General features: G+C 36.7%; 2 protein-coding genes across 3 annotated transcripts; both read left to right on the plus strand.

Moving 5' to 3' along the window:
- On the plus strand, nt 1-11,359 carry LOC119079265 (AP-3 complex subunit sigma-2). 2 transcript variants are annotated; one of them, XM_037187043.1, is made up of 5 exons: nt 1-197; nt 267-358; nt 439-730; nt 809-916; nt 8,547-8,629. In XM_037187043.1, exons 1-5 carry the CDS (start codon nt 129-131, stop codon nt 8,598-8,600), a joined length of 615 nt encoding a protein of 204 aa, XP_037042938.1. In that variant the 5' UTR covers nt 1-128; the 3' UTR covers nt 8,601-8,629. The 2 variants fall into 2 exon arrangements, with proteins under 2 accessions (XP_037042938.1, XP_037042939.1); XM_037187044.1 differs by lacking the exon at nt 8,547-8,629 and adding an exon at nt 10,858-11,359 and having other exon boundaries at nt 13-197.
- Nucleotides 11,360-13,938: 2,579 nt separating this feature from the next.
- Nucleotides 13,939-14,806, plus strand: LOC119079267. The gene is made up of 2 exons (XM_037187045.1): nt 13,939-14,281; nt 14,340-14,806. Exons 1-2 carry the CDS (start codon nt 14,068-14,070, stop codon nt 14,789-14,791), a joined length of 666 nt encoding a protein of 221 aa, XP_037042940.1. The 5' UTR covers nt 13,939-14,067; the 3' UTR covers nt 14,792-14,806.
- The last annotated feature ends 4,401 nt before the right edge of the window (nt 14,807-19,207 follow it).

Raw genomic sequence — 19,207 nt, forward strand, 5'->3', positions numbered from 1 at the left:
GTTTGAACTGTCAAAGTAGCCGTCACACTACACACATAAATATCATTAGCAGAGATCTGTGTTAAAACGAACAATATTTTTCCAAAAAGAACTCAATTTAGTTAAAGTAGTTAATTCAATTGCTTGCCATGATAAAAGCGATTTTAGTATTTAACAACCATGGAAAACCAAGACTATCCAAATTCTACGAATATTTCGTAAGTTATGTCGTGTCAACTGTTCCAACAACGAATTTAAAATATTTTCTACCATCCTTGTTGACCCAGAACGAAGACATGCAACAACAAATAATCAAAGAAACATTCCAACTGGTATCGAAACGGGATGACAATGTGTGCAATTTTCTGGAAGGTGGCAGGTATGTGTACACACGAATCGAATCGCCAAATGACTCCATACCGAAATGACGAACTAATACGGATTTCGATTTTCGCACAGCCTAATCGGAGGATCGGATTACAAACTGATCTACCGACACTATGCCACATTGTACTTTGTGTTTTGCGTCGATTCGAGCGAAAGTGAATTGGGCATCTTGGACTTGATACAGGTATTCGTCGAAACGCTGGACAAATGTTTCGAGAATGTGTGCGAATTGGATTTGATATTTCATGCTGATGCCGTCCATCACATATTGTCGGAATTGGTTATGGGCGGTATGGTGTTGCAAACGAATATGTCCGAGATATTGGCACGAATAGAAGAACAAAATCGACTGGTCAAGCAGGAGGTTAGATGATCGGCTCATCTTTTTTAACCGAAAATTGCATTTAGATGATTCAATTTACAATAAAATGTTTCTCTGCAGGCTGGTCTATCGGCCGCGCCAGCTAGAGCAGTGAGTGCTGTGAAGAGCATGAACATTCCACAACAAATCAAAGATATGAAACTTCCTGATCTTCCGCAGGCTATTAAGGTACGAAGAAATTAGATTTTTTTTTGTTTTATAGGAATCGCTTTTCTCTTCTAACATTGTTTGGTGGTAGAGTCGGGTGCAAGTATGAAAACTTAAACAGCTAACAGACAATTTACCTCTTGATAAGGCACAAGAAACACATTACGGATTTTGGTTCACATAAAATCTTATGTGGCAGAAGTTCGCACAGAGCACAAAATACACTGCTAGCCGGAAGACATAACATTTAAACACGTACTCAAACGATATGATATTAGTCCAGTGAAAGTTGTTGTTTTTTCGATAAAAAATATTTTACTGGTCATCTCGTGCCGCACAAAATACAGCATCATCGGGAATTCGATGCGAAAGGCATCGTGGTGGGGTTGAACAAAACTTAAATAGAGTCGCGATACCACCTCTGATTTTTCTTCATGTCCTTATTGAGGGACTCGAGTACTATAAGGAACCACATTCAGTTCGCAGATGCATCGAGCCGTTTCGGAGAACCGGCACTCAAGACCGTGCGGGACCGACGAGTCAATTTGAATACAGATTGTTTTCGCAACGGATAGAGGGACTAATTCTAAGCTAATTTATGTTAAAATAGCTGCCCTCGACAACCTGACCACGTAGCCACAGCCAGCTAAAGTCGAAATTTCGACATTTTTAAATCGTGATATGTCCAAGATGAAGAGAGTTTGAAACTCTTTGAATGGCAATATTGGTAGAAGATTCCATGCTCTATTAAACACCGAGAATGGATTTTACAAAAATCTGTCTGAATTGTACAATAGTGCCTGATCAGCCTGCAGTCTAAGCTTTGCAATGATAACATACTTGCCATACCAGCCTCACAACAAGTATATGTTACGACATTTTGTTTGCAGCAAGGTCACTCTACGACGAAATTCTCAATTTATCATCTATCTTCAAGTGCCCGTTCCTTTAGGATGAGTGGAATTGTTATCCATTCTTCATTAATAAATGGTTTAAGTTACTTGAAGCAATCAGGCATGAGCGCCGACGGAGAAACCTCGGCGGCGGCTAGCCGAAAAAAATTTCTCGGCGGCGGCGAAAAAGTCGGCTTGAGCCGGCTTAAAACGGCCCGGCTGGAGGTTACTTTTAACTTTTTTTTAAAATAAAAACGTTTAGATAAATTCATGGAAAATGAACTAGTAAGCATGAAAATGAAATTGTACGGAAAGCGAAAATGTAGGTAGATTAGGTTGTTCAAAGTGCAAGTGGAACTGGTCTTGTTACAAGCAAGTCTCTAAGTCTAAGGTTCACTAACACGTCAAGTTTTATTGCCTCAAAACTTGAACTAAATGGAAAATCATGCTCCAGTACACTCATTTAACTCATTAAGAAAATGGTTTTCGAGAAGAAATCGAAAGCTCACGAAAATCAAGTAAAAATTGAAAAGAAAAAAAATCGAGAAAATTCGCAAAGATCGATAAAGTTTTCTCAAATTTGTGAATTAACTGATTGTGCGCCTTCGGCTCGTTCCGCAAAGGTCATACTTGCCAAAACAACAAACTTAGAAGCGAGGACGTAATATACCATTCTGGAAAATTCATGAAAATTCAAGAAAATTCAAAAAGTACTTGAGCTGCTTAGGATCAACAGGAATCTCGGTTTTCAAAATTATTTCACCCATTCACCTTTCGAAATCTTTATTTCATTTTCCAGCCGTTTCAAGCCGGCTTGAGCCGTGTTTTTGGCGCGGCTTGCTCAAAAATGGTCGGCGGCGGCTTAATCGGCGGCGCTCATGCCTGGAAGCAATTCTTCATTACGTGTATCTGGAATCGGTTAAAGCTGATTTTCAAATACTTTTTTGGTAAATTTCCTCTAACGGCTCGAGAAGGAATCCTTATAGTACTCGAGTCCCTCAATAAGAGCATGAAGAAAAATCAGAGGTGGTATCGCGACTCTATTTAAGTTTTGTTCAACCCCACCGTGGCATTTTCTCATAAATGATATACCATTTACTGGTCATCTCGTATTTTGTGCCGTATTTTGTCTTTTATTAGAAATTAACTTCTGCGGCACAAAATACGAGAAGAACAGTAATAGTACATTACAATAAGAGGGAAATAATTTGATATCTCGTATCCAGATGAGTAAAATCATCTAAGGGCTTAAGCCCGAGGTACTTTTACTCACCATGATACGAGATATAAAATTATTTCCCGAGTGTTATATAGTAGTTTAGATAAAATAGCGTATTCACCTCTGCCCAAATGTTTATTTAGACGTTTTGGGTTATAACATGCATGCTTTCGGCTCATGCAATAACTATCCAAGTGTCTAAATAAACATGTGGACAGAGGTGAATAATCTAATATTACCTTACGAGTGAGGTAAAGGGTTTTCCCTAGGGAGGGAAACTCCACTTTACCTCCCTAGTAAGGTAAACGATATTTCTTCTACGAGAAATTAACTTCTGCATCGAATTTCCGATGATCTCGTATTTTGTGAGGGCCTTCTTTCGATAATTTATTGAATAATTTTAGAGAATTTTGATATTTTTTTGATAATTTTTAATAATTTTTGATACAATTTTGAAAAATTAGGGATTATCACATTTTTGTTTTACAGTGAACGACATCTCAAATGTCTCACTGTCATTTTTTTCAGAGAATCTCATTGTGAATTTGCAATGACACAATAAAATTCTCAGAAAAATTTGACAGTGAGACATTTGAGATGTCGTTCACTGTATGTAAATAGGATCTGATATTTCTATAGTTCCACAGATTCTGACAGCTGTTATGCTGAATGCAATTTTTTAATTTATGTACAGTAGTGCGATCAAAGTAGTGCGTAAATGGATTTTCATATATACTAGCGCTAGTGCGCAAAAGTGACGTTTGGTAAAATAAAGATCCCACTACTGTACATAAAATCTTGTTGCTAACTTGTGTTAAAAATAGCATGTTAGGAAAATAGCTATTTTTCCCAGTCGAAATTTTATTTTTTGCACACGTATGACGACCAGCAGAAATCGTACTACTCCCTATTTTTCTTATTGTTGTAAATACCTCATTTTCCTTCCTTATTTTCATGAAAATTCCTTATTTTCCTTATTTTTAGATGATTTTGTTGAAAAAATCTTTGATTTTTTTAATAAGCGAACGCTTTTTTAAAAAATAATAAGAAATCGCTGCGTGGCTGAATATTAAGCTTCATACATAGTTTTTATGAAATTTAAAAAGTTTAGGCAAAGCTAAAGATGACTGCGTGCATATACCGATTTATCTCGTTGAACGTCAAAAATCTCTGGAGATGTTGATCTACACTCTTTTGTTCAATAATCAATATACTCCCTCTATCAGTATTTACAAATTCGAGAATTGAAACACTTGAGGATTTTACCTTTTTGTTACTACTTAACCACTTGCTTCATATTCGTTTTATGATAAATCTTATTACCTCGACCTAATAAGTTCTAGAGATTTAGTGCCACTACCTCTTGGTTTTTGCATTTCCAATTTCCAGATGTATGATACGTATAAACTTGAGCTTGTTTAATCTCAATAATATTACAGACAAGATCATTATGTTACTACGATCTTTAATGATTGTGGCCCTTTCTTAATGATAAGCTGTCTTGTCCCGACAAACTAGGATAGTTCTTAGCGCTTATGGAAAAAAGGTTTTCTTCCCGGAAACAAGTTGTTTACAGTCACTCAGAAGATTTCCCGTTTTATATGACAATTTCGGAACTTTCTCCAATTTCCCGGGAACTAGGTTCTTGGATTCCGACACTTTTTCCATCTGCGGTTCTTGGTAATGACTAACGTCTATTCAAATCAAAGAACTCTGGTGTCTCACGACAACGATTTCTCTTCTTCTGTTTTTATCTTACTGTTGTAGGTCAACGAAATTATGCGCAAATTTTTGTATAAGGGTTACCCTTGCATAATGGGAAAATAAAATGATGAATGAATGAAAATTTAAAAGCTCGACTGTCAATTTCAATCCATTCAATCAGATGGTTTTGATTCTACTGTTGACTCCAAATCCCTGTTCAGCTGTTGAACGAAAGAGGTAAAGCCACTGATGAAATGGAAAGATTATTTAGAGCCAGAGGAAAAGTGAAAGCTGATCTAAACATGAAATAATGAAAGCATTGACGCAACATCTCGTCAGTAGCTTGGATTTTCACCTAAAAATATTCTTCGAAACCTCTGTTTTTTCCTTGAATTCAACGAAAAAATCCCTATTTTCTACTTATTTTGTACTTTTGTACTAAAACCTCCTTAATTCCTTAATAAGGAATGTCATGTTTGAGGGCGAGGTCTGGACCAGTTTACTCAAGGCGGGTGAAACACAAATTAAGTTAAGTTGAAATCGTCCTATAAAATTTTCCAAACCTAGTTGGCGCTACAGGAAAATTTTGATCACACCCCCTTCGTGATCAACTCGAAAGTGTCTTAACCTGTTCTTTCAGAACCTTGAGGTTACTGCGATAAAAACCATTCAATAATAAAACTGTCAAATTTGTGGATCTAGAAATTATGTAGAATTTATCGAAAGTTTTGTTACAGTCAAAGGCAGTCAATTTTCAGCATAAACTTGCTTCAGCTGATTTTCAGCTGATCCACACATACAATCAAAACTGGTTTTCCTTGTTCATACGGTTGAAGCTGCTACACGCACGCGCATGATAGTGGTAAAACCGTATAAAGACGTATAAACGGTTGTGATTGTATGGATCAGCTGAAAAACAGCTGAAGCTAATTTATGCTGAAAATTGACTGCCTTTGACTGGAAGTGTAATTTTTAATAATTTTTGATATTTTTTTTTATAATTTCGTAAGAATTTTGATGTAACATAAAGAGAGCTAGGTAATTGACATTAGTTAATTGACATCAAGATTTATGGTGGGTAATGATAATTTTTGCGCATGCTACAATTACATTTTCAAACTTTTATGAATAAAAACCAGATTCGAAGTTTGAGGGAATTGTGTGATTTTCAATTTATTTTTTATAAGTGCGAGTAATTTTGACAACCAGACTGCACCAATAAGAGTTAGGCAATAGCTGAAATACTAGATTACTGAAACAGAAGTACTTATTGAATTAAATTGCTAATCCGTAAATCTTTAGTTTCACAGAAGATTGTGAATCCTAAGAGTTTTATCAAGAGTTCTCATGCTATTCAGAAAGTTTCTGACTTTCGAGGCTTTCAACCCTCCTTCTTTTCTGAAAAGTATTTGACCCACAAAACCTTAGTTTTAATGGTTCTATGAATACTTTTCTATGGTTTTCATCTCACAGAATTTTAGTTCCGACAATTTCCAGAATTCCAACTTTCTCCATATTTTTCAATAGACATTAGAACTTGAATTTGAACCAGATTCTACTGCTAAAACCTCACTGGAATTTACAGCACAAAGTCTCAAAGTTCTATTCTCAAAGTTTTTTTTTTCTTCTAACTAAAACACTTTTCATCTCGGAGCGTATCGAGGATTTTCGAAACCTGATAACCCACAAATAAATCGGGTCGGTTCTAGGTCGAACTGGTTTTTTTAACAAGTTCTGTTAAAACCCGCCCATCTCTTCATCTCTTCATGGAAACTTCTGACAATAAATGTGAAACAAACGTCATTTCATCATTAAGTTCATTATTGAAGGGGAAAAAATTGTTTAGTTCAAATATATATTTCATAAAAAAAAACAACTTTCAGTGGACTAATATCATGTCATACTTTGAGTACGTGCTTAAATGCTACGTAATTTTAGGATATTTGGTATTTATTTCAGAAACTGTTATCGATAGACAATTCTTCCGGTACCAGCATATTTTGACTCTGTGCGAACTTTTTCCAGGTGAAATCTTCTGTTGTCCCAACTAAAACTAACTTCAACTAAAATTCTGATTCTAAGCTCACATTTATTTCGTCTGGTAAAATGACGAAGGATGTGGTTGGTGTTAAAATAACTATTCTTCCGTTACTAAGGCTAAAGGATTAAACCTCAAAATTTGCTTCGTTCAATAAGTTGCTAAAATTAAGAAACATTCTTTTCCGTGCTTCCGTATCTTGCAATTAAAACTTTTTTTCTCGAATTTTTATTCTGTGTTTTGTTGCATAGAAAGAAGGACGAAAGAATTCTTTGCCTTTGAGCCAATTCTTTAAGTTAATGTTACAATCTCTTGGGTAATCAAGTTATACCAAGTACCGAGACGTCTTCAGAAAATAACATATTTTGTGAAACTGATTTCTCCCAAAATGTTTTGAAGTTGTAAAATAATTTGCTGAAATAACACAAAAATGGAAAGCCCGTTAAAAAAAAAATCTGGAAAAATGCACGATTTTCCATCAGAAGATGAACTTGTAAACTTTCAACTCGTTCAACTGAAAGTATACTGTCCTGGGAAGAGACCAGTGGAAACAACTGATGATGGCTAGACCACGCTAGCCTCGGACCGCCACTGACTCCCTAGGTCGAAACAGCGTCTTTGCTTCATGTAATTAAATTCACTTCACGTGATCCTTTTGGGTAAGGGAAGAGCACGCGCTGTGGGTGAGTTCTAGTGTTGCATTTAGTCCGTTGCAAAAGTATAACGTTGAAAAACCGGGTGCTGCCACTTACACATAGTCAGTGCCATTTCTAAACTGGCTCTAGTCGCTGTAACCGCGTGTGTAAATTATGTTTTTTCCCTGTAACTAAAAACGTTGGTTGTAGCGGAACATTTCCAGATGGTGTATTCAGTTATCATAAAATTTCCCGGTAACCGAATTTCCCAAAAATTTCGCTGTATTCTGGACAATTTGCACACGCCGTTGTTAAATTAGAAAGTTCAAAGAAACTTCTCTCTTTTCACATCTGTGTATAGGAAATGTCGCTCCAGCAAGGAAACTTTCATTAGTTCCACAATAAGGTAGGAGACTCGATTGCGATTTTCTAGTGATTCTCTAACAAAGAGCTTAGTCGATATTTAGACGAATTTCTTCGAATGGCAGAAGATGTTATTAAGTCATCGAGTGTTAAGGATATTCTTGAACTTACTTACTGAGGCTTTTTGTTGGTAATTTTAGGGATTTTTTTTGAAGGATTTTTAGTAGGTTGAAGAATATTCCGCACAAAACATTTTCATTTTTTTTAAAGGTCATTTTTCGAATGACAAAGAATCCAATCCCTAAATGTAGAACTTTTCCTGCTGCTCGTATTACCAACACAAAATTGTTTGAATTCTTTCCAAAAAATTATCCTCTAAAATGTCCCACAAAATCCACAACTTCTCAAATTGTTCAAAATCGTAAGTTTAGAAGAAGTGACAAGCCTGGTTGTCGCCCAACATTACGTTAGTTTTTGTGAAAACAAGTTATATTTGATTTGATCGATCACGGTATGTTATTCATAAACAAACTAGACATTGTCCTCCCGTCCCACAATGATTGAATACTTTGATACAGTTGCCTGGCTCTACCAGTAGACGATTAATACACTGTAAATAAGTTACCATTTCATTTGACTGTTTCTCACCATCTTCACAGACCATGTTATCGAATTTTCAATATCTGGAACATTTCTAAAGCCATTGCTCATGATGTTCATCCAGTCAAAACCATTCGCAATCATTTGCCAAAAAAAAATGTTTTTTTAACAAAATCAAATTTTTAATGTCAAATTCCAGCAACTAAACATTTTTCGCACTTATTACGGTGGCGACCACGAAACGAAAGAATGACACGTTAATAAATCGGTTAATTTCCAATCCAAAAAAAATCCTATGCCAACATGCCAAATGCAATGAAATTTTGTGCCATCAAGACTTTGCGTATTATTTTTAGTGTTTTTTATGATGATTTGAGTATAATTAGAATAAGCTTTCGAATATTATACAAATAGATTAGTTATGCACTTATTTTATTTACCAATCTTTGATTGACAATCTACCATCAGGTAATGGAACGCGAGGGAAACCACAAGACATACGTTGTTCCCACAAATTCCACAAAAAACAAGTTCCTAAAGATCCATTTACATTCCACAAACTTCCACTTAATTCCAAAAGTTCCATGAATTTTTTTTGCAGGAATGGCCACCTCAACCGCAAATAAACTTTTCCAAAGATTCTAATTTACTTCCCAAAATTTTCATTTATCTCCGAAAAAAACCCAACAAAATCCCAAATTCCCATGCTACTTCTAGAAACTGGTGGACAAAAATCAAAAAATTCCACCGCGCTGATCCAATCATTCCCCGAGGGGTAACCGACTGGCCAAAATGGTGGCAAATCAATTTCTAATTCCTTTCAATTCCGTTTAATTACCTCAATTACCGGACCAACTCGTCTAATTGCCGGATTCGCTCTATTTCCTTTCAATTCCGTTCAATTCCATTCAATTCCCTTTCAATTCCCTTTCAATTTCCTTTCGATACCCTTTCAATTTCTAAAGGTACTTCCTGTCAATTCCTTTTAATTGCTCTTAATTCCTTTTATTTCTTTAATCGCTCCTCCGCGCAAAAGTCCATCGACTTTATACGCAAAACGTTCCTCCGCTCAAAAGTCCATGCTTCATACGCAAAAAAAACAATTCGCTCCTCCGCGCAAAAGTCCATCGACTTTATACACAAAACGTTCCTCCGCACAAAAGTCCATGCTTCAAGCTTCATACATACAAAAAAGTAACATTCTCCGCACAAAAGTCCATCGACTTTATACGCAAAACGTTCCTCCGCACAAAAGTCCATGCTTCATACGCAAAAAAAAACAATTCGCTCCTCCGCGCAAAAGTCCATCGACTTTATACACAAAACGTTCCTCCGCACAAAAGTCCATGCTTCATACGCAAAAAAAAACAATTCGCTCCTCCGCGCAAAAGTCTATCGACTTTATACACAAAACGTTACTCCGCGCAAAAGTCCATGCTTCAAGCTTCATACATACAAAAAAGTAACATTCTCCGCACAAAAGTCCATGCTTCATACACAAAATGTTGCAAAAGCCCATCGTCCATAAAATGTTACATTTCTCTTGAAATTTCCATCGACCATAATATATACACGGAAGAACACGCAATTATTGTGCGGTGTGTTCTTCCGTGTATATATTATGGTCGATGGGCTTTTGCAACATTTTGTGTATGAAGCAGATGGACTTTTGTGCGGAGAATGTTACTTTTTTGTATGTATGAAGCATGGACTTTTGCGCGGAGGAACGAATTGTTTTTTTTTGTGTATGAAGCAGATGGACCTTTGCGCGGAGGATACAATTGTGTGTGAGAAAAGTCTATATAAGCCGGTTGCAATATGAAAATGAAACATACTTCATTTGACAGTTTCGAAAATTTCGTCATGAAAAATAGGACCAAAACACGTTTTCAATGTCTCGTTTGTTTTGAGCATTAGGCTTTTGAAAAGTTGATGGAATAGATGATATTGTCGGTGATGCATTTTTTTGTAAATTTGGTTTGAAACTGGAGCATTTCGCATCGGCAATGCCCCAGCCTAACATTCCACCGACGAATATTCACTTGTTTGTTGCGGCTCAAACTCTTCCGTATCTGACTCACAAGAATCCTCTGAAGAAGAATCCTTCAGTGTGCATATTTTGAACATAAAAGGACGTTGGACCTGTTCTAAAATGGAACTGACTTATTTATTGTGCGGGGGCTTTTAAAATTAAAACAAAAAGGAAATAAAGTGGTTTTGCATTCGCTGGTCCTTCTTTCCGATAATCACACTTATCAGCATTTACTCTCATTTACTTTCAATTCCACATATTTCCAGTCAATTCCGATCAATTCCTGCCAATTCAGATCAATTCCGGTCAGTTCCATCAATTCCAATTAATTACCGGATACTCCGGCAATTCCTTTGAGGGTGTGTAGTCAATTTCCCGAGTCGGTTACCCCCTCGGGTTTCCTCCTCGCATACCACAACAATTCGTTCCTAACTTCAACACTAACGAAAATCCCCTTTTATTGCATTTTTTTTTGCAGGATTTAAAATTCTGACCAGCCTCATCAACATTCGACTCATCATCTGTCCAACCCAATTGTTCGTCATCAAATTTTCTGCCCCTCACCTACACAACAGATTGTCCAGAATCATACCAAAGCAGCTCATCTGCAGCCAAATCGACAAGAAAACAAAAATCCAAACAAAAACATCGTCATTCCTCGTCACGTGTCACCCACAATGAAGATCCTCTGTTGGATCAACAAACCGAACCGATAAACAACAACAGCAAATGGTTGGAGTGTCGAGCCAATCAGTCATCGCTGACCAGTTCGTATGTGAAACTGTTGAGCAAAGTTAGTACGTTCGATGCATTTGAATTTAAAGAAATGGATGGAATCAATACGCCTGGATTGGAATCGCAATCGCAACAATACAGGGATTTGGACTGCAGATATCAACAATAGGTTTTCTTCAAAAAATAAAGTTTTCTGTTTGTGAAATCGGATCTATTCCCACTATAATATATGATTATTGAAAATATAGATGGCGTTGTTTCATTGATGCTGGATAATGTTATAAAACCATTAATCTGACGCATATGGTAAGCATCTCGCGATATTAAATCTGTTACGTCGTTTGACTATTGCCGTCTAATTGTCTTCAAACATTCTTTGATGTCTGATCGGTAGTTGCAAGGGTTAGACTAGAAGAAGAAAGTCGTCATAAAAATTGCGTTACTTTAACTCAACCCAAAATGCAGTGGACGTCAGTGAAATTTAGTCATGAATTTGATTCAGCTGTTTTTCAGCTGGTAAACTTATGCAAACAAAGATGTTCATACGTATGTGCCACGCCACAACCCCGCTTGTGCTTGTAACTTTTTCACCCGTATTAAGACGTAAAGCACACTTGTTTGTATGAGTGGACCAGCGGTTCTAATCGGCAGCCCCATCGTAACCAGTTTCTTATATTTCTTCGACTCTCCAGACAAAATGAAGTAATAGATCCGATAATACAACTGCTGACATGTTTGTTGTCTGAGAAAGTGTAATTACTGGCGATCTTACAATTTTATATACGTTTGTCAATAGACCTTCGAAATCTTCGAATTTATTAGCCTCAACATGCATTCTGCTATAGAAGAAGGAACCCACGGTGGGGCTGAACCACCTTATTTTGAGACTTCCGTGAACATGGGGATATTGGTTTGGAAATGATTGGAGAATGTTTTTTGAGTGATTTGACCGCAAAATCAAAATCGTTTGGGTGGGAATGCTCGCAAAAGCTATATTTGTTGCTCAAAATGTAATCGATGGAACACTCCTGATTAAGCCACGAATCAGAATGTTTTAGAATAATATTTTAAGGTTGTAAAATGATTTGTATGACTCAAATAAGTCTCTACCATTCAACTGAAACCCATTTCACAGGTAATTAGACGATAAGAACTTAATTTTAAGATATTTAGTGTCCCCCACGCCCCTCCTCAGCAAAAAAGAAGTTTTTCCGAAATGTACCCAAAAACTAAAAACGCACATCGATTCAGGGACCTTTTGGGAGCTCAGAACAGCATTCAGTAAAATCGGACCAGCTCCTTCCCTATACAAAATTTTTCATTTCATGAAATTTCATGCACCCCTTCGAAACCATTTTGTCACAAAAGTTCAGTGAGTGGACATATTTTGATCGAAGTTAATTGGAATCTTATAGTCAGAGGTCATACCTTTCTAACGATACCCCACTCAATGTATTTCATGTGAGTTTGTTGACTTGAAAATTGTCGTGAAGTCGACCAACTCGAAAATAGAGTAAACGGAGTAATCAAAGAAAGTATAGTTCTCATTTTCATAAATTTGTCTTTAAAAAACGTTTTATTTCCGTTCCTTCTATCGAAGCCAAATAAAATATGGAAAGTAAAAGAAGACTCAATATGAGTGTCCTAACTATTTAGCCTGTTTTCGAGTTAGCGACTCGATACTTTGAGTGGGTTATCCTTAGAAAGGTATGACCTCTGACTATAAGATACCAATTAACTTCGATCAAAATATGTCCACTCACTGAACTTTTGTGACAAAATGGTTTCGAAGGGGTGCATGAAATTTCATGAAATGAAAAATTTTGTATAGGGAAGGAGCTGGTCCGATTTTACTGAATGCTGTTCTGAGCTCCCAAAAGGTCCCTGAATCGATGTGCGTTTTTAGTTCTTGGGTACATTTCGGAAAAACTTCTTTTTTGCTGAGGAGGGGCGTGGGGGACACTAAATATCTTAAAATTAAGTTCTTATCGTCTAATTACCTGTGAAATGGGTTTCAGTTGAATGGTAGAGACTTATTTGAGTCATACAAATCATTTTACAACCTTAAAATATTATTCTAAAACATTCTGATTCGTGGCTTAATCAGGAGTGTTCCATCGATTACATTTTGAGCAACAAATATAGCTTTTGCGAGCATTCCCACCCAAACGATTTTGATTTTGCGGTCAAATCACTCAAAAAACATTCTCCAATCATTTCCAAACCAATATCCCCATGTTCACGGAAGTCTCAAAATAAGGTGGTTCAGCCCCACCGTGAACCAGTCAGAGTTCATTACATTTTTCTCGTCAATAACAGTAACCATTTTTCAGCTTTAGGAAACGAACTTTGGAGTTTCGATTTCATTCAACGTCTCGTCAAAAAAAAGTGTTCTCTCTTGTCGCGTAGATAACTATTGCAAGTTAATGTCGAAGTGAAGGATGAATTTGAAACTTTTCTTCTCGACAATCATCCCTAACCGTTGGAATGTAACATACGAGAGTTGAAAATGTATTCCAGCAATAGTTATTTACGTAGCTATCTCTTTTGGAGGACTATTTTTTAAGCAATTTCGTTCTGTTGTAGCCAAAACAGAACAAAGCGAAATCTGCATTTGTAATTAACTCAAATCAACCGTCCAAAACACATACAGATGAACGAGAATTTTCGTCCCTGTGGCATACAAAGACTAATCTAAGATACTTTTATACCACCAATTACAAGACCGGTTAAATCGAGAGAGTTTTCATCGGTACATTTCGTTGCTCTGTGAGAGTTCGGCGATGTACGGATATATATGGTGACACCGTACAGCGGGCCATACATTTAATGTATGTGTATTGTGTATGTTGAACTCAACGATATTATTTTGAGTAAAATGTCGGCAATCGAGTGTCGACGGCAGTTTTGTTTACAATTTTGTTGTTAGTTAAAATCAGATTTTTTGTTGAAAATGGTTTATACTTGTTGTGTAATGAGATGTTCATCAAATGGAAATATGGTTGGACGTAAATTTTTTCGGTTTCCAATGATTGACCACCACTCCGCTAATAGCCTTGCAAAGTCGGAAAAAAGACAAAAGGCATGGTTGAATGCTTTGAAAAAGCCGAATTTTCCGGAACGTCACTACAAGAATGCAAAGGTTTGCGACCGACACTTTGTTTCTGGTCAGTTGTCAGACGATGCATTTTGAGTTGAGATTTTGAATGTTTTTTGTATCATTAGGACGGTCGGCGAATTTGCATGACGTATCAAACATTGATTGGATACCGACTCTGAATTTGGGATACTCCATCGAGAAGACAAATGATAGAGCTGTGACTGTTCAAATTGGGTCTGGCGAGACGTTCACGATTGTAGAAGTTGATGATCCAGGCGATAAAGTAAAAATTGAAGAGCAAACTGTGACCGACGATGTAGTAACAAATTGTGCCAACTATCGGGACAGCGGAAGCGGAACACAAACATATAGCGAATCGAAGGACTGCGGTACAAATGCGCATGAGGCATACCACTCCTCTTCTTCATCAACCGACAGCAACGGTTCGTTGCGAACAACTCGTGGTACTCAAACAAAACTTTTTGAGAGTGAAACTATTGGAACACAAACTGGATCAAAATCATTTTGCACAAGTGCTACCCAAACGGATGATGCTGATACGAAGGATCAGATATGAGAATATAGAATGTGTTGCAAATCCATTTTTTTTATTAAGCAAATTCCAAAATTGGTATCCTTTCTGCCAATACGAAGTCGTTCTTCCCTTCTTTTATTCAACAAGGTAAGACAAGCTCAGGGAGCCGTTGTCAATGTATTTCCATTGTTTCATCTGTAAGAAAAAGCAACACCAGCATTGTGTCGGTATTCGAAATTTCGCCCTGATTGTATATCGGACGAATAATGTAAAAATGTAAAATGTTTTCGGATTACAGTAATCAATTACGTATGCATCACAACAAACGGAAATGAGAGAATGTTCTTGCCGGTAGAATTAATAGAGGAGTTAAACAAGTACAGCATATCGATGAAAAAAATACTCCATTTCACCGGCTATAAATATGGAGGTCCCTTTATCGAAATTCCTTACACCCGAGAGCGACCCGCAAAAACAAATTAGTACATACAAGGTCATATAAATCCATAATCGAAGGAATGGAGCCAGTTCAAAAAAGATTAGATGAGAGGTATGTATGTTATTTAAAACTAACAACTTGCGCTAACAATACTGGAAAAAAGTATTAACCGGTAGGGAAACAACTATGGTGATCTTTCTGAATTTTCTTGATTTTTTTGACGTGTCGTTACTTTACACGGATTTTTCGTCATTTATAATATTTAAAAAAATCAAGAAAGCACCAAAAAATTCAAGAGAAGTCCGCGAAATGAAGAACTTGATTTTTTGATTTTTTCATAGTTGTTGCCCCTCGGCCAAACTCGACCCTGATTTGATAAGTCAATAAGGAAGTTTTTCAACGTGTCTTTTTAGATGCCAGTTCAAGGCGATTACTGGCATGCACTATCACTTAATACCGACATGGAGCGAAAGTCAAAAGTCAAGTCGACGTCGATTCAAAATTCGACCGCGTTAGACGGTAATGGTGCTCCGAACGTCGCTACCGATGCTGATGTTACGGCTAACAATATATTTTTAAGGTCCATCAAAGGACAATGGATCAAAGGCAATATTCGTTGACCTACGAATCGATCGACTAACTCCGGAGGAAAGAGGGAAAATGGCTTACATTCAAATTAAGAAATTTTACGACCCCAATTTACAAAACCGGCCATTAAGCCATGGCACAAATGTTTTTAATTTTTTGTCAAAACTGTGCGCGCCTAACACAAAAATTCACTTCTATGATGCTAAAAATTAATGGAACAAACCCGATTTTGTCAACACTACAGTGACATTTCAGCAAATCGCGTGCTTCCTCTTAACGGACACTACTGCATTAATAAACTGCAGTTTCACAATGAAAGCGAACCAAATGCCGTAAGTTGACCAACAAATTCATTGATGAGTAAAATTTCCTTTCTAAGGCATATTAATCGACGATTTTATCGTGACAACCCTTTGTCACAAACTACAACCACTTTCAAATTAGAAAACAACCCGGACTTCACCTCTGAGAGATGACCCCTTTTTCTCATTAACTTACCATTGGATTTTTGATTTTCTTTCTCTCCCTTCTCTCACTATGAATTTTCTCTGTCATTCTCTTCGATCGCGTTTCTGCCAAAAAACTTCCCGATATCACGAAATTCGAAAGCTCGAAGTAACCCCGTTTAAGATAGTGCCAATTTTTGTGTTGACAAAAAATCACAAAATTTTTTGAAATTCGTTCAGTTTTTTGTTGTAATACAAATTATTGTGTCGTGATGGCACATAGTTGCGGCATCCATAGGACACAAACACATTACTTGTGGCCAAAAAATGTTTTTATACCTCTTGCGTTTGCATCAAAAAAAAAATTTGGTTTTTAGTATTGAAATTTTTGAGTAGAGTGTATATGTACCACATTCATGCATCGAAAGCATACTTTTGTCAATTCAACCCATGCATGTTGGGTACCATTAGAAAGGTATGAGAGTGTAGATTATAGGCAACCATTGTTTCTGCTCTTCAGTTTCTTTTGAAGAGCCCAAACACCCTTCAAAGTTCACCGATATTTGTCGAAAATCCAATTAGAATTTTTTTGTATATATGAGACCAAAAATGATTTATTCCCTCTCTTCCCATTAATACATGACATAAGCTTTCCAACGATACCCCACTTGCCCATGGCGCCGTTTGGGCGCAATTTTTGTAAGAAAAACACTATTTTACGAAATTAGTAGATCTCACATCAGCTTACAAAGTGTGATAAAAATATTCTGACACCGGATTTCATTTCAGGTGATCGAAAGCTTTATAAAAAAATCGGTCCGATTTTTGAATTCTGTTTTTCAAAAGAATCCCTCTGAGACATAGCAACTCCGGTGAACCGGTCACTATATTAGTCACTGTTTGCAATCCGGTCAAGATCATTATTTGTGTTAATGCACTCTGACCGTAACTAAACGTATCTCGGTAACGGGGAATTTCGCACCGAGCGAAGTTCCTACTCTAGGATATAATGGCCGAATATGGAATTGGTGGAACACATAACGGAGAGCACTGTGGCACTGCCACTTATAAGGTAAAAGTTCAGGTGTACTTTAAGTTTCGTAATGAATGTGGTCTTTTGGCTTATGAAATTTGTTGGTCTCAGGACATATCACGTACCGCATTATTATTTAAAAGTAATATTGTTCCGAGCAAAGTCCAGAAATTCAACAAAGAATTATGTTAAGGAAATCAGTTCAGTACCAATATCGATTAGAGCGAACTTTCTTCCTGTAATAACTCACTTCCGCCTCTTCTCACTTGAATTACTAAATCCTTGTAGATCATGACAATAAAAATAAACTTTTCAAAAACTGAAATTTTGTGTTTTACGTTACAGTACTAAGTGTATTATACATCAACACGTCGTTTAACACAATGCACTTGAAAATGAATTAGAAATCTTCAAAATGGTGCGCACAAGCCAGCGCAGTAGTGCTGTTCCCCTTCACACTCGATATCCTGACGACATCGTTTTACTAAATTGTTTGGTTCCAGCGAAGTTGTTGTGTAACACCATGACCTTAAGAAGATTGTGGGACGAAAATTAGTTCTAATGTAAATAGTGCCAAATCCCCCGTCGAACGGCACACAGTATTTCCAGCAATGTCCATTACAGCCATATACAGCTGTGTCGCAGCGTGTTGTGAAAACAGAGAGCACGGCAACTATGCTGAACCAAATAGCGATCTTCAATGTGTACTTCATCTCTAGACAATTCGAAATGATACTGATGTCGATCTTACAGATCACCACAGGCATATTTATCCACTAACCAAATTTTCAATGTTGCAAATTAAAGAATAAACAAACAAAACTCTAACTGCTAGAGTGGTACAATAATCAGATCTGAAAGCCGTCGAGATGCGAGTGTTTTCACAGCCGAGCTGCAATCGGAACAAGTCGAAATACTGTTGGTATATGCATTTTACTAACATGTTATAATATAAAGGAACTTCTACAATTGTTAAAAGTTTCCTATGTGCAGAATGAGCACCAGCTAAATATCACCAGCTGGATCTACTAACATGATGCTCATTCTCCACACAGAAAACTTTTAGCAATTGTATTGAATTAGACACTTCAAAAGTGAATTAAACAAGTGAAAGTTTATCTAGAACTTCATATCTACAAAATGCTTTCTTTTTGATGGTGAATCAAGTACCAAGTACTACTGCACTAATCGCTTTATTTTTGTCAGCTGTCGTGTCTGGTACGCTTATTCATTTAAAATTGTTTATTGTCTCAAGATAGTCTACATTTTTGGTAATCAAATTAATACAACATCATTTCGAAGCCACTGGAATGTGTTTCTAATAAATAACATTCTCTAAAACGTTGAACTAGCGATTTTGTGAGTTTTTTTTATTCAAATTCGTTCAATGAATGCTGATTCATACAATCGAATATTTTTATCAGTAAATAGTGACTGAAATAATCTAGAACTTCGAATTTGAAGTGAAATTATAAGAGAAATCGAATCAATGAAATGAAATCTGAAATAAAATTTTGGTGGAGAATTGTCCCGGCAAGGTGGAGATTCTGGGTTCGGGTCCCAGTCGTGGAACCAAAATTTTATTTCAGATTTCATTTCATTGATTCGATTTCTCTTATAATTTCACTTCTGATTCATACAAATTGCCGAGTGGCACTCCTTTTCTGGAGCTAGACCTTTGACTTTCAGTCTAGGGAATACAACCAGCCCATTCTCTAGTGTCTGAGAAATTGATAATTCTTCCGACAGAAATAGTGGATTACGCTGGATGCTGCGAAAGTAATTCATTACACAAGGACACAATTTTGTGATACGAGCGAACTAACGAGTATGTTTTTGAGCAACAACCTTCGTAACAGTTAATTTCGACAAGTGTAGAGTTTGTATATCCGAGCCGAATGCGAATGTGTTAGCTTTAAATAAACATTAGTTTTAGTTGCAGAAACGCACTT

The sequence above is a fragment of the Bradysia coprophila genome, unplaced genomic scaffold, assembly GCF_014529535.1.
Source record: "Bradysia coprophila strain Holo2 unplaced genomic scaffold, BU_Bcop_v1 contig_324, whole genome shotgun sequence".
Classification (NCBI taxonomy): domain Eukaryota; kingdom Metazoa; phylum Arthropoda; class Insecta; order Diptera; family Sciaridae; genus Bradysia; species Bradysia coprophila.

What these genes read in the sequence shown, in the direction of transcription:
- LOC119079265 (XM_037187043.1), top strand. Translation starts at nt 129, where the DNA reads ATGATAAAAGCGATTTTAGTATTTAACAACCATGGAAAACCAAGACTA. An exon ending in CCAAATTCTACGAATATTTC is followed by an intron (nt 198 to 266) that starts GTAAGTTATGTC and finishes TTGTTGACCCAG; the next exon opens with AACGAAGACATGCAACAACA. An exon ending in ATCTTCCGCAGGCTATTAAG is followed by an intron (nt 917 to 8,546) that starts GTACGAAGAAAT and finishes GTCAAATTCCAG; the next exon opens with CAACTAAACATTTTTCGCAC.
- LOC119079267 (XM_037187045.1), top strand. Translation starts at nt 14,068, where the DNA reads ATGGTTTATACTTGTTGTGTAATGAGATGTTCATCAAATGGAAATATG. An exon ending in CGACCGACACTTTGTTTCTG is followed by an intron (nt 14,282 to 14,339) that starts GTCAGTTGTCAG and finishes TTGTATCATTAG; the next exon opens with GACGGTCGGCGAATTTGCAT.